Source organism: Strongylocentrotus purpuratus, unplaced genomic scaffold, assembly GCF_000002235.5.
Source record: "Strongylocentrotus purpuratus isolate Spur 01 unplaced genomic scaffold, Spur_5.0 spur5_scaffold_13, whole genome shotgun sequence".
In the NCBI taxonomy this organism is placed as follows: Eukaryota; Metazoa; Echinodermata; class Echinoidea; order Camarodonta; family Strongylocentrotidae; genus Strongylocentrotus; species Strongylocentrotus purpuratus.
The window spans coordinates 15,039,453-15,055,245 of NW_022145598.1; the positions used below are offsets into that span (position 1 = coordinate 15,039,453).

The following is a 15,793-nucleotide window of genomic DNA, read 5'->3' on the forward strand; positions in this document are numbered from 1 at the left end:
TGAGATTTTTTTGTTTCGCAATAATTCATACTATTGAAAGGGCATTTTGATGGCTTCAACTTAGAATGAATGCAAAATTAAGTATGCCTCACTAAGGCCTATACTTCGGCTAGGGCATATTACGGGGGTGTGCCACTCTAACTAGTGGGTAACTTTTTCACACAAAAATTTCTATTAAAACATGGGTCCCATTTTCAACAAAAATACCCCTGAATTACATGGGTCCGCTTTTTCAAAATTTTCGAAATTTTGAAAAAAGGGCTCTACTTCGAGAAAAAAATTGCCAAAATGACCCTAAAATAGGTTGGGGTTTTGAGGCTTCAGCGGCACACCCCCGTCTAAACCAAATCTGAGTATCCCCCCCCCCCCCCCCCGCTAAGGTGAGAAAACATACGTTTTTTACAAATGATTTTACTTTTCATTACCATGGACAAAACATAATTTTTTGAAAAAGGCCCTGAACTTTAATTTAAACAGTGACAGAATTATCATATGATTATGCAAGAATGAACGTTTATTTGAAGGTTAATTAATCTGGGTCAATTGCAGCCTACACCCCCCCCCCCCTCATCACCAATTTGCGTACATTCAAATGTAGTTGATTATAATTCAAACAAATAGGATCATTCTCAAATTTGTATAAATAATGTTACAACTACAGTGTTACATACTTGAATAATTGAGTGCAAAAGTAAAACAATAGCAAACGAGGAATGGAAAAAAACTAACGACTACTTCATGGAAGGTGAGCCCCTTGGAATGTTTGCCCCCCCCCCCCCCCGTCGCGTTATGTGCGTGTTCAGCCTATGGGAAAGTTTAGGGTTAGGGTTAGGGTCAGGGTTAAATCAAGACCTATTTAAAAAAAAAAAAAACCCAAATCTGTGCTGCAGAAAAAAATGACGCCCCCCCCCCCCTGGTCCTAAACTGCTTCCGACGCGCCTGACCTCCACCCAGGGGCGTAGGCAACGGGGGGGATGAGGGGGATGGCATGTACAATCATCCCCCCCCCCCCCCAGGTTTTGGGGAATGATATTTGCTTACTTAATAAGTCATAATGATGATAATAATAGTAATAATAATAATGATAACAATTATAATATTAATAATAATAATAATTATGATGATGACAATAATAATCTTCATCATTATTGTAATTGTGTTTATTGTTATTAGCCGCATTCACACGGTGAAAGCCAATTCAGACGGTAAAAAAAAGAAAATCTTACGAGTATTTTGTGGTTATCTTGTGGTTTGGAAACCACAAGATAACCACAAGATTAAATAGTCGCGGATCTACGGGTGGGGGGGAGGGTTAGGGGGTTTAAACCCCCCCCCCCCCCTTGGGCGGCCCAAAAAACAAACAAAACAAAAAAAAAGAGAAAAAAAGAAAGAAAAAAAAGAAAAAAAGAAAGAAAAAAGAACGCACGCTGGAGAGAAACCCTTTCAAGTGCAAATATTGTGAGAAGATATTCAACTCATCTGGTAACTTAACCAAACACATGATAACTCTGGATATAACTGTGTATTTAACTGTTACTTGATTTAAAAAGACGTTATCATGTACTGCTTTTTATGGTCTCCATTGTGTTAATAGATGCCAGGAAAACATCACTTACGGGGTTCAAATAAACACCCCAAAAAAAATCGGCTCGCTGCTTCGCGGCTCGTGGACGATGCTCCGCATCGTCATTATTTTGGTCAACCCCCCCCTTAGCAAAAAACTAGATCCGCCCCTGAGTCATCCCCCCCAGGTGTACGAACCTGTCTACGCCACTGACTCCACCAATACTGGAATGCGAATTAAAAAGGCATTGATTTGGGGAAATGGAGAGGGTTAATTCACCCTTTTAATGCCCCTCCCGTAGATACCCCCCCCCCCCCAATCCTCGTTTAGTTGCTGAAAAGGCTTTTGACGAGTACCAGCATAGACGAAGACCATCTCAAATGATTTAATTTTCTTGTAGGCCTACATGTATTTTGTTATGGAATGCAGATTATGTTTGTAGACACACACGGCGCTCCATACTCACAAAATACAAGAAGTGCGTATCGTACACAAATGTTCTTTGTATGCTATGCATGCAAGCGATGAGAAAGTCGATCAAACTTGAGAGACATTTGTTACGTTGGTTGCAATTATTATCGCCAAAATGAGTAATCCACGATATGGAGGCCGGTCAGATATCAATGCTAAAATAAAACTTGGACTGTCAAATGGATCCTTGGATAGTAGAACCAGCAACTTACAACGTGGTGGGTTGAACAAGGTGAGGAAGTTGAACTAAAAAAATAGTCACAGAATGTGATTGTGTAAAAAATAATGTGAGGGTGATCGTGATCTTGAGTTGAGTGAGTGGCTAATGCATCCATGCACAGATGCATGGGTGAGTCTGAGTCTCTGAACTCTGTATGAACTATGATCACCATTCATTGCTACCTTACGTGTATTCCAATATTTCTTCTTGCACATATTCTTATGAATTTGATTCCTTTACATACAAATTGTAATGATTGTTTCACTAACACTAAACTACCGGTAGACTGAAATTTCTGTCTCTTTCCTCCTTCTTCGCTATAAGGTCTAGTCTAAGTACCGTACAGGCCACCTTCGCCATCGGGTGTATTCTCGTACTGATTTGTTAGCCTCTGATTTGGGTAGGGTCTGCTCCTCAAATCAGAGGCTAACGAACGAAAGAGACAGAAATTTTCGGTCTAACACTAAACATGCGAAATGACTATCACTCCAGCTTTGTCATGCTTTTTTTCTTTTACATAAAACTTTAAAAGTCGTTTGTTGTGAGTCTCCAAAATTTGTAACTAGAAAGTAGAATCTAGTGACTAGTCAGTGGAAACATTTTTTATCACACCTCTGAATCTCTGAGAAAGACAAAGGAGACAAAAAAAGAAGAAGTAGAAAAGGAGGATGAGGAGGAGGAGGAGGAGGAGGAGGAGGAGGAGGAGGAGGAGGAGGAGGAGGAGGAGGAGGAGGAGGAGAAGAAGGAGAAGGAAGAGGAGGAGGAGAGGGGGAGGAGGAGGAGGAGGAGGAGGAGGAGGAGGAGAAGAAGAAGAAGAAGAAGATAGTGGTGGTAGTGCCATGATGGTAGAAGAAGAAGAAGGAGAAAAAAGACAGGAAGAAAAAAACTTGTAGAAAGGAATTGTACATATGGTACCGGTACAATAGGGTTTCTGCCTTCTCTCCTGAACTGAGTTTCTACAATGTATATCTATTGGTTCCATTTATTATACACAAGAAGGAAGTTAGGCTTAACAAATTATTATCTTTACAACACCCACACAATATAACTACATGTAGGTCAGATATTTTGCATTGTGCTACTTGGTGTAATTGTTATAGTCCTTTCCTGGCCAAAGATCCCATGATCTGGCACTCAAATTGTCTCTTATACACTGTACTCCTAGTTTCTCTTTTGGATTTCTAGAACATGAGGAGAGGGTTCCATTGAACTTCCATGTTTAATAACCCATTGCCTACATGAACCGGTGGTCCCTGTTTTAAGCCTATGGGAGTTAGAAAATTCAGTAGTCAGCCGGTCTTCTCTCTATTGGGTATGCCACATTGTATTTATCATGGGGTAGATGTATACCAAACTAAAGGCTTAAAGGTACTACTACATGTATGTCCCTTTTGCAGCCAACCTCAAAATTTAATAGAACTTTGCAGGAATTATGAATATGTCATGTACATGTATGTCCTATCTGTGAAATTTAAACGTTAGCAGTGTCCGAATATTCAAATTATGCAAGGAAACCTGTTTACTTGCTAGACTTCACTGTCAGACACTATTGAGTGACTGACTGGCTTTTTTAATATCTTTCAAATGCCCTTGGAATTTAACCTTTACATGTTTTTGGCCTGCAAATGGGACATAGTATCTTTAAAGGTTATCTAATTGTTTCAAGTGCAAGATTAATATCTGTGTTCAAAGCATTTTCATGGAACTAATTATCAAGACTGCACATGGGTAATTTCGCAAAGCCATTGGGTTGCACAAACTAGCAATCCCTCCGTCAATTGGTGCCCATTGTTTTGAGCATGAGTGCATGTTTGGCAAATAACCAGCCATGCAGAAAGGCAAATAAAGCAACCAAAGTGTTAGTTCATATGTGATTTTTGTCCCAAACATACTCCCAGAACTTAAATTTCCTTACCCCTTGTTATTGATTTTTTTGAGTTTGTGTGTGTGTGTGTGTGTGTGTGTTTTGCAACTCAAGAATGAAAGGTGGACTGTTTGAATTGGGACTTTTTTTTTAATATGTTGATCTTCTAGATGTAAGGTTTTATATGCCACATTCTCAAGAATCAATTTTTCACATCCTAAAATATTACAAAACTTGGTAAGGCTACATGTACATGTATGTATGTATAGCTTAGTTGTTAGTTGTAAGTCCAGATCCCCTTCTACAAACGATAATGTGGATTGTGAAGCCTTGCCTATTATGCATTCTTTTCTTTGTGATGAATTTATAGTAGGGCTGTGACGGGTAGTCGAATGCTCGAGTACCCGCACGGTTGACAACTACTCGAGTACCATTTCTTGTACTCGAATATTCGGCCGCCACAAAAAAAAAAAAAAAAAAAAAATTCCCTGTCGCCTGGCACTGTCCAGGCCGACGCTAACCCGTGCCAGGGAGAGCGGCGGCCGCTTGCATAGTACCGTCGGTAAAAATGTTTCCCAACTCAAGCACTGTCAAACTCACCACTCAGAAACTGGGACCAAATGTCCGGATTGCTGTTTGGACTCGGAGGAAAATGATGGATTATTCTGCCATCTTTGGTTTTTAAAACAGGATTGATTGTTATTATTGTTATTATTAAATCGACGCCTTCAACTGCAACTCGATGTAAAATTGCATGCGCTTTCAGCGATGGACTTGGGATACTGCTCCAGAGGTATGGTGGTGCCAAAAAAAAATCCAAAATCCCCCCCCCCCCAAAAAAAAACCCAAAATAAAAAAAATTCCAAAAAAACATGGCGTCCGAATATTTGAGTATTCGCTTGTAAGCCTGGGAGTGTACTCGGGTACCTCATTACACTGTTGTGCACAGCCTTAATTTATAGTGATCTTATGTGCCTGCATTACAGTTGTATAGCAGGCAAATATTGTTTGTCTCGTTAATGTTCGCATACTTATACATGTACGTATGGTTGGTAAGGGTTGCTGTTTAAGAGTAAGAGGTAATCACATTGTATAAATAGGATTAGGAATGTGTTTAGTATAATAGTTTAGTATGTTCATAGGGAGGTCTGGCATAAGGATAGAAAGGGGTATATACACTGTAGATTAAAAGAAATTTGAAGAAATCAAAGAAAAGGCTATGTTATTTAATTAATTGCCTGCCCTCCTTTCTGTCTCTCCTGCCCTGTAGAAGTCGAGCAGAGTGAAGAAGTCTGTATACCTGTGGACTGCCGCTGATGTCAGATCATGGCTACAGAGGAAACACAGAGACTACTTTGAACGGTACTACTCGCTCTTCCTAGAGCATGATATATCAGGTAATTAATTGTTAATTATTATGAATTATTATCATTCTTTAGTCAACGAGGTTGTGAAGTCTATTTGTTCATTTATTTCCATCTTCATATAAAAACAATAGATCAAAAACGATATTATACATTTTTTTTTAAATACATGCAATTTACCTGCCGAAAATAAGAAAAGAGGAACTAAAATAAGGCCAAAAGGACTTGTAAAATAAGTTTCATAAAAGTATAAAATCATCATTACTGTTTATTAAAAGCCAGTGCACTGTTTACAGAGGTGTTGCGGTCCAGTGGATAAGTCTCTGGACTGTGAACCACGATCAATTCATTGAAATGCAGTAGCACTGTAATGGCAGCCATGCTAAAGCCAGGGTAATATGGAGCGCCAGGAGTGGCAATGTGCCAGACAAAAGCGCTATCGGTATTCAAAACTCCACTATAATTATTATTAATACATACATGGGTCATTTCACGTTAAGTGTACACTTTTTGAAAAATGGGGTTTTCCCCATTTTGGCATCTTTTAAACAATTATTATTTTATGTTGGCCATTTTATTTGATGGACCTTATCAACAGCAACCTACAGTTCAATTTTCATAACACTGCAAACATTATTTCTGTTAATTTCAGCATTTTTAGTGCATTTTTAACGGAAAAGGGATTCTCATTTCATAATTTTGATAATGTTCATTGATATCTTACATGAATCTATTGAGAGTTGTGTAAAATTTTAATGTTTTAGTGTCAGCACAACCACTATGTAACATCATAAAACTTATTTGACCAAATTTGACCAATAAATGTGAAAATGATGAATATTTTTGTAAAAGGCATCTTTTCCGTTAAAATTAAAAAACATGTCCTCTCCATAACATTGAGGCCAGCAGCAGTGACTTAAAATGATATATATGGGCCTAAACTCTATTTAAATAATCTTCAGAATGTTTGAAAATGAGGACATGTCTCAAATCAATGAACAAAATATGTGATATATATTTTATTGCTTGGTTAATTTGATGACTTTATTTTCCGTTAAAAGTGTGTCCTCTCCATAACAGGTATTTTCTTCATATATTAAAGCACTGAGGCTTGCACTATCTATGGCACTGGTATATACAATAATAATATGCCTCCATTTAATATCATGAAATGTGATTTTCCATCTACATATCTATAGATGGTCAGTATCTCACACTAATGCAATGTTAAACTGAATGTCCTCTCCATAACAGAGTTACCCATTGTTAACAATGTACAGAAACAATTATTTTTTTTATAGTATAATCACTTCCTTCATGTAAGAAAACATTGATATGTTGTTCCACTCAGTATAAGAATTCATTAAATATCATGTCAACAGCTATAATTTTATTTTGGTATTGATTTTCATTAATTCCTCTATGTAATTGGGTAATTTCTGAATGCAAAGACAGAAATATTCTCACAACATAGTCTGATATTAAATACATTTTAAAGTGCAATATTTGTAAGTGTGTAACTGACAAAATCTACTGATCATTGCAATCATTTACCTCCCTGGTAGCAATATAATGTATGCCATTAGGTTGTTAAGGAGAGGACACATTTTTTTAACCAGGCACTTCAAGTAGGGAAAACAAATCCTCTGACCTTTGCCCCATATACATCCATCCCTATGTTTATGTAGTCAATACATTGGAGCATGGGAGTGCATGCACATAGCAGTGTTTTCCTTGGACCAACTGCAATGCACCACTTTTACTTATGAGCATGTGTGATGTTGGTCAAATTATGCAGCCTTGACAAATATAAGTCAAAAGATTACAGTTATTGAGTGACCATGATTTAAATTTTTACAACATTTAACAATTTGTCCACTGATGCATATTGTTTCAACACAATAAGGAGGGTGGACTAATGCACAATTTGGAATGTAGATTTCGAAGAGGACTTTAATACTTGCATCACATATTATGCAAGTATTTGTACGATGCATTAAGCCAGAATATGTCACTGCAATTTAATATAAATTGTGATAGGTACCGGTAGTCATGTTTGTGGCAATATTCTATGGCATACTGTCAACTTGGAATGAATATCCCCAAAAATATGCTTTCAAGGGAGCAATAATCTAGTTTCTTTCAAATGGATTGAATATCATTGATCGTTTAACTTATAATCTTGCAGACAACATTGAAATTGAGCCTCATTACACATTCATGCTCTCAATTCTTTCAATTGGTTACATTACATTGAAGGTTTTCACCCTCTATTGTTCGTTTTACAGCAAGAATCGGCACAAGACATCAAGGAAACAACAAAGAAAAGAATGATTCATTAATCTAAAACGTTAACAATGGCAAGTGAACATAATAAGTACAGTGAGACAATGTGTCTTGAGGTGGAATGGAAAAGGTGGACAAATAAATTTGCAACAAATAAATCAGTTAAATGCCAAAATGGTTGATCCAAGATTATTGAAGATTTTCAAAAACTTTGACAAACTTTTTTATTTTTTACAGACACCAATTTCCTTTGCTGCAATATTCATTAAAAAAAAATCATACTTGAATTAAAATGATATACCGGTACATGATGCATGTGAATGTTCTTTTTTAATAATTAATTTATCAATACTGATACTCACTGTATCCAATGCTTAACTAATGAAAGCTTAATTTATAGGTAAAATGACCTTTGGTCTTCGACCTAATGACCCATCTATGCAAAATTGAGATGAGGAGGGCATTTCCTTACACAGCTTTCAAAAGTATCATTTGTGTTTATTAAATTTACAGGTATAAGTGCATCTCATGATTGGACTTAGAATTTTTTATTTATTTATTTATTTATTTATTTATTTATTTTTTGGGGGGGGGGGGGGGATCACCTACACATTATATTTGTAATAGATACACATTTTATGTTGATGATCCCAGCACTGTTGATGGTTTATAGCAACAAAAAAGTTAAAAGTATATATAAAGAAAACTATATCACTCTACGACACTGATGTGTAGATTTGATCTGAAAATTTCTCAAGAACAGTCAATATATGAAGGTATAGACTTTTTGTTAAAGACAAGCAAGTGCCTTGTTATCTGTGAAGAAAAAAAGTTGTTAAAGACAATTGTTTTGTTATCTGTTTAAAAAAGAACTGTGTTAAAGACAAGCAAGTGCCTTGTTATCTGTTAAGAAAAAAAAAGTTGTTAAAGACAAGAAGTGTCTTGTTACTGTTGAGAAATAGAACGGTTTTAAAGACAAGCAAGTAACTTGTTACAGTACCTGTTATTCATTTATCAGTTAGGACTTTCTGATCAGTTATACCAACAATTATGGAAACCTATATTCTCATATTGTTTTTGCAGGAATTTAAAGTAAGATGGTTTTTTTTGCTTATTACTCACTATAAATACTAGTTTAATTGACAATATGCATGGTATCGGGACATTTCCTACCTTATATTGCGTTATCTAACTTGGTATATGAAAATCAAAAATAAAGACTGGTGAATGTATTGATTACAAAAAAAGTAAATTGCATTTAAACATTCAGATGTCACTGTTAAACAAAGTGTCCTCTCCATAACATACAATGTATATCAACGAGTCACTCTTTGAGAGTTTGGATTATAGAAAAAATAAATAATAAGACTTGTATATAAAAACTGGTGTATCAATAGACAATATCAGTATTGTTTTTATTGTAAAATACTGTTTAAATAACATGAAACAATGTATGAATAACAAAACTTTCACGCCATATATTCTGAGATAAAGTTGGAGTTGTAATGATGGTGAATAATTTGAAGTTTATCCTCTCCAATATATGTCACTTGGCTCATATAAAGTTCCAATAATCTATTGGCATGTTCTTACATAAATGTTAAAAATGAATGATGCATAGCAATTTACATATCAACTAATATAGTAAGAGTTCATATTGCTAAGATTTGTTGTTAAACAAATGTCCTCTCCAAAACACATCAATGAATTAAGTTTGGAAGCTCATATTTGATTAAAACTTGCATTCACTTGTTTTTTTTTACACAGCATCAAATAATTTAGACATAAATGCAACACTGTATACCAAATTTGAAGTCTATATAAGAAGAAGGACAAGAAATTCTCATGTCATTAAATAAATTCAACCTCCCCATAATTCAGTTTCCTATAAAATACACTAATTTTATGGCAAAATATGGCTTAAGTGAATAGGAAATAAGTGCATCAACATCTGATAAGTATAAAAAGGCATATAAAAGTACAGAAAACTATGTGTATACCATTTACAGGTATAATAAAGCTGATGTGTTCTTTGTTAAACAAAATGTCCTCTCCAAACGCCTATTTTTGTTACTGTATTTCAATCGAATATTTCTATATGTAAACATGGACTTGACGCTCTATAATTTTACACATTTCTGACATATACCCCAAACTTTCAGAATCTGTGCATCTTTTGCTCTAACAACAATTTTCATTTTTGACCCCCAGTGAGAAAAAAAGTGTACACTTAACGTGAAATGACCCACATGTACTGTATGTACCGTAAACCATGCATTAGGCCTACATTATACAGATCAGGAAAAGAAAGGTTCTAGAACATGCTATCAAGCATTCATTCAATCAAATCAAAAGAATAGGCTATTTTAGTGATATAACCAAAATTTATACTTTTAAAAGCTAGTTCCTCAATAGTAATTATTTCATTCACCTGCTTGGAATAATTGTATTTAGATAGTGAGAATGCAAATCGAAAAATACATGTTGATAGGTAGGGCAAGTAATAATGTATGCAATTTGAATTCTGCTCTATGTTGGGCATGAGGAAGGGAAAAAGTATGATTGAAGAAAGAAACAAATAAATAAAAACAGACGGAATCTGGACTAGCTTTATATTGTAAATGCAATTACTGTAGGCCTACACATCAACAACAAAAGTTACACCACATAACAGTAGTTTCGATGGTTAAATATAGATGCACATTTGCACAGTCAACCATGTTAATTGTAGAGAGGAAGTTGTAGTAATATGAGCGTTTGGACTCAGTTTCACCCTTCAATGAAAATTAATTAATGAATGTAACTTTTATACATTGTGTATTCTAACAATACACTGTCTCTGCCTATGGTTTGCTATGACTTATCAAAGGATAGCTTTAGCTGTAAACCCATGTACCCTACATTTATAGAAGGAATACACATACTCACAGGAATATGATAATAATTATTAAAGGTATTACAAAGTTTTGGGAAATTTTGAAAATTGGGTGGATAGTGATTCTTTACAATTTCGATATATTTGGATGCCCCTGTGGATGTATTATAAGCACTAGAAATGTTAACCCCTAAAACAATTCTGCTTTCGAGAAAAATTGAATTTAAACATTTACCGGTGCTCCCGGTAAATTTTTATAAATTTCAAATGGCGCCTACGGCCGTACGATGGTAGCTACGACCCTGAGACTCTCAGAATATGTAGTTGTGATATATAATTTCCAAACGGGAATAGCAAATCTGTCGATTTTAGTCAAGAAACATTGTTTTATAACTTAATTGATATCTTGACATTGAGAGGGCGCTATACAACAAAAAGAGTTTATTATTTACAATTTCATAACTTTAGACTCGATTTCAACCGCAACAACGATCACTTAATGTTGTAGGATCGCATATGCTTCCAATATGTTCATTTGAACCAAATCCATGACCCCATACCAAAACTTTGTAATACCTTTCATAATAACAACAACATTGAAAATAATAATGATGATACAAATTTGTTGTTAACCTAGGGTAGCCTCATCAGTATTAATACTCAACTTCTCACTGAGGGCCCTGCTATCATATTAATACTCCGGCTTTAGCCCAGCTGCCATGATAAGGCGCCCAAGCATTCAAGGAATTTCTTCCTACCGGGGTACCCATGTTCTACACAATGGTGGAGAGTGGCAATATAGATTGATATCTTGCCAAAGGACATTACATTCATTCTAAAGGGTGCATGTGTCCTATACATGTGTGCCACTTGTTTATGTAGTCCTATATGCATCTTTCTGTGTACAGTGCTGGTAAATTTACCAAGACTGGGCCAAATTTTTTTTCATTTTGATGATTCCAGAACCTTGCAGTACACACCAATACTTATATGGTAGATGATCAACCTTTTCTGATCGATTCCACACCGTTTCTTTCACAATGCAATCGCATGACCATGCAGAACTCAACTTTGTCTTTAAGCAAGTAAAATATATTCTCTGGGCTGAGCTGGTATGATGCACAATGTATTTGAAATATTCAATGAATAGCAAACCAGCCAAGGAAGAAACAAACAAAATCAAATCTTTAATAGTTTCAACAGATGGATGAAATAAAAATACATCTAGGCAGGTCGTTCAAGTGTATTTGTAGTGTAGATAATTACAGCTCTTTGGGGATGAGATCGTGGAGGTGTGGTTAGGTAATGAGCTTCATGAGTATCTACAAGTCCCACGGAAAACAACGACAAGGCAATTCGGAGTAATGTACAGATTGAAAACCTCACTCAAACCGTCAAACCGTGGACCACAAGGAAAAGGAGCTTCTTTTATTAAACAAACAACACTTTTCATTGTTCCATATTCCTTTCAGCATTTCTAGTATGAATTTATATAAATTAATATAAATGCATATTACCAGCACACTATTTTTTTTCTCCAAAATGTTGACATGAATGTAAATTCATCGTCATTAGCTCTTGGCTTTAGTGAATTAGATTTTCCTTATACAAGGTGTAATAATGTTTGATTTCTCATTTTTTTTCTTTATCTACAGGTCGAGCCTTAGTAAGACTGAATGAGATGAAGCTAGAAAGAATGGGGATAGAGAACAAAGAACATAGGTAAGCAGTATAAAAAAACTAACTTCCTCCTTCGCCATAACTATTTCCTACTAATTGTGTTTGTGTAACTTCCTCGTGGAGAAAGTCTAGACCGAAAAATGTCTGTCTCTTTCGTTCATTAGCCTCTGATTTAGGTAGGGTCGGCTCCTCTCTTTGGGTCGGTTTCTGTCTCTAAAGAGAGGAGCCAACCCTACCCAAATCAGAGGCTAATGAACGAAAGAGACAGAAATTTTGGTCTAGAGAAAGTCATTCAGATTTACATGTATCTGTACATTGAAATTTTTCCTTTCGAATTTGTTAATGTATGGTGAAGAATGATGCTATTTTAGAATTATACGGGAGCTGACCCTGAACAATACCATCGTAATACCAGGAGAACTCCACTCATATCCTTTTGAAAGGGGATAGGGTACTACTTAGTTTCTCTGATGTACATTTTGTAGACTATACTTCTACAATCCAACAAACAGTGCATTAAAGCCCCAATGTACTACTTATAGCTACTTGCACCCTCTTTATAGCAAACAATGCCTAATCTGTGCCTGTTGGTCCCCCATGATCCCCTTTTTCTAATGTAAATTGAGAGCTGAGTCGATGAGAAAACCACATTTCAGTGACCTTGCAGGGAGGTCTAATCCCTCCTGGCCAAACTAGTGCAGACTTTAATAAATGATTTATATCATCTCACTCTTCTCCTCGTTGCATGCAGAATGGACCTTCATGAGCAAATACTCAAGCTGCGGATCAAGCACGAACAGAACGAACTGAGGCTTCTACGGAAAACTGATGTTGTGGTGAACAAGGATTGATCAGCTGGGGGGCGTTTCACAAAACTTGTCATCAGTGACACATGACAGGTTTTGTTATAAGCTACTGAAATCCTTGCTTCTGATTGGTTATCAATAGATTTGTCACTGATTCGAGTCATTTGTCATTGAAAAAAGGCTTTGTGAAATGCATCCCAGGATTCAGGACTGAAAGCTCTTAGAGAAAATAGTTACTTGCATTCTCTTTTTCCAACTTTGATGAGACTGTGCTCAGTTCTTGAAGAAAGGCTTTCATTGATGGCAATGAATTGCTCAATGTGAGATCTTGCATGTTTTGTACTATGTAATGCTATTTTAATTCTCCAGTTCCAACTTTGAAGAGACTGTGCTCAGTTCTTGAAGAAAGGCTTTCATTGGTGGCAATGAATTGCTCAATGTGAGATTTTGCAAGTTTTGTACTACAATGCTGACAATAAATAGTTATTTTCATTCTCCCTTTCCAACTTTGAAGAGACTGTGGTCAGTTCTTGAAGAAAGGCTTTGATTGATGGCAATGAATTGTTCTATGTGAGATTTTGCAACTTTTGTACTACAATGCTGAAAATTTGGGGCTCAAACTCCTGAGAAGGGATTGTTTCATTCTTCCTTTCCAACTTTAAAGAGACTGTGCTCAGTTCTCGAAGAAGGCTCATTATTGATGGCAATGAATACTTCAATGTGAGATCTTGCAAGTTTTGTAATACAATGCTGATAAGACTGGACTCAGTTCTCAACACAGGCTGCCATTGATGATGATAGAAACATTGATGTGAAATTATTAAAAGTCTTGTACTATAATCTTCTTGCTTTATAATCGCCTGCATGTAGTCGCACCGAGACTGATAACAGACCACACAACATTTTGATACCTCTTATGGTCATTAGTCGGGTGGTTGAGAGTTTGCTTGGAATCAGTTTGGCAGTGTGGCCGAGATACATTGTACATGCATGAATTTTTAACTTAATTTTCTGTTACAGTGTACCAGTCTTTGTTTATCATGATGAAAATGCTAAAGACTGAGCTCAAGGTTTTGATACAATCAAGCAGAGAATTCCAAGTAGTGCTGCAGTCAAAAAGCTCTATTAAAGACGTTAGGATGATAGTGATACCAGTCGAGACCCTTAGATTCTGCGTTTGAACTTTGCAGCAAACCTTAATTATCTCATTGTTACCATTGCAATAGTAGTATGTAGTAATATAGGAGGAAGGAGTAGTAGCAGTAGTAGAAGCAGTAGTAGTATAAGTAGTAGTAGGAGTAGAAGAAGTAGTAGTAGTAGTGGTAGTGGTAGTAGAATAGTAGATGTCTTAGAAAGAATAGTAACTTTTATAGAAGTTAAGTTGTCATAGTATTAGATGCAATTCTAGTGGAAGGAGAGGAGGGGCAGGGGGGCATTTCACAAAACTTGTCATCAGTGACAAATGACAGTTTCTGTTATGAGCTACTGAAATCCTTGCTTCTGATGGGTTATCAACAGATTTGTCACTGATTTTTGTCATTTGTCATTGAAAAAAGGCTTTGTGAAATGGATCCCTGGAGGGGAAGAAAATGGGGGAAGAGAATGGGAAAGAGGAAGAGGGAGGAGAGAAAAACATTCGGAAGGGACGTAATTTGAGGGAGGAAGGAAGAGAAGTAGGAAGAGGAGGAGCAGTATTGTGTGCGTGTGTGCTTCTATTCTTCTACACTGTATATGTTTGCAAGTAATGGCATTATAAACTTCGATCCTAAGTTACATGATAATGGCATTGTTTGATACATCATTGTATATCATTTGTTATTTGATTCATCATCATGTACCTGTATATAACACATTTGAACATAAATTTATATATTATCAAACATTTTTTGTATATTGTTATGTAAATAAAGTACATGTCAATTTTATGTGCACAAAAAATGATAATAGAAAACAATAATCCTATTTCTTTGTGTTGTTACTCGATGTGGAGTCTCATGGTGTGCAGGTGTCGAAGCAAAATTGTTGTGTGCAATTCATGCCCCCAAAACCTGTGTGAAGTATTGTGCCACTGGAATGAGTGTGGAGTGTACATCAAGAGAGAGAGAGAGAGAGACAGAGACAGAGACAGACAGACAGAGAGAGAGACAGAGACAGGGAGAGAGAGGCAGAGAAGAGAGACAGAGAGAAAGACAGACGGAATAATGAAAGGTTGGGTATTGAAGGGAGAAAAAAAGAAGTTTTGTCTTCTTTTATAAGCTAACTCTTGGAAACTGTTGCCTAAATTTGATATCACCTCTATTTTGAAATTTCTTGCTATTAATATACTCTATGTTTTCTTCTCTTCTTGGTATTTCTCTTCCTTTTTTCTCTCTCTCTCTCCCACTCTCCTGTGTCTAACTCTTCCTCTTTTCATCTCTGCAATCGATTATGTTCCCCACATACACATACATGTAAATGTCTTTAACAAGATAATGCAGATAAAACACATACAGTAGTTTTCTTAGGATATATTTCTTATTTTCTTTGCATACTGGCGGTGGAATACACACATATATCTTCATATCTTTACATGACAACAGGGGGATTACAATATAACAACCAAAGGATTATCAAAATACACAATTTAAATAAACAGTGTACTACCTATAGCTAGAGTTCATTCA

General features: G+C 36.0%; 1 protein-coding gene across 1 annotated transcript; it reads left to right on the plus strand.

The window, feature by feature from the left end:
• Positions 1-2,081: 2,081 nt before the first annotated feature.
• Positions 2,082-15,063, plus strand: LOC100890673 (sterile alpha motif domain-containing protein 12). The gene is made up of 4 exons (XM_030982983.1): positions 2,082-2,267; positions 5,390-5,516; positions 12,300-12,366; positions 13,076-15,063. The coding sequence occupies exons 1-4, from the start codon at positions 2,151-2,153 to the stop codon at positions 13,173-13,175; spliced, it is 411 nt and encodes a 136-aa protein (XP_030838843.1). The 5' UTR covers positions 2,082-2,150; the 3' UTR covers positions 13,176-15,063.
• Positions 15,064-15,793: the final 730 nt, after the last annotated feature.

Excerpts from the sequence above, each read along its gene's own strand:
- LOC100890673 (XM_030982983.1), top strand. The coding sequence starts at position 2,151 with ATGAGTAATCCACGATATGGAGGCCGGTCAGATATCAATGCTAAAATA. Across the intron at positions 5,517-12,299 it reads CCTAGAGCATGATATATCAG|GTCGAGCCTTAGTAAGACTG; the intron begins GTAATTAATTGT and ends CTTTATCTACAG. Across the intron at positions 12,367-13,075 it reads ATAGAGAACAAAGAACATAG|AATGGACCTTCATGAGCAAA; the intron begins GTAAGCAGTATA and ends CGTTGCATGCAG.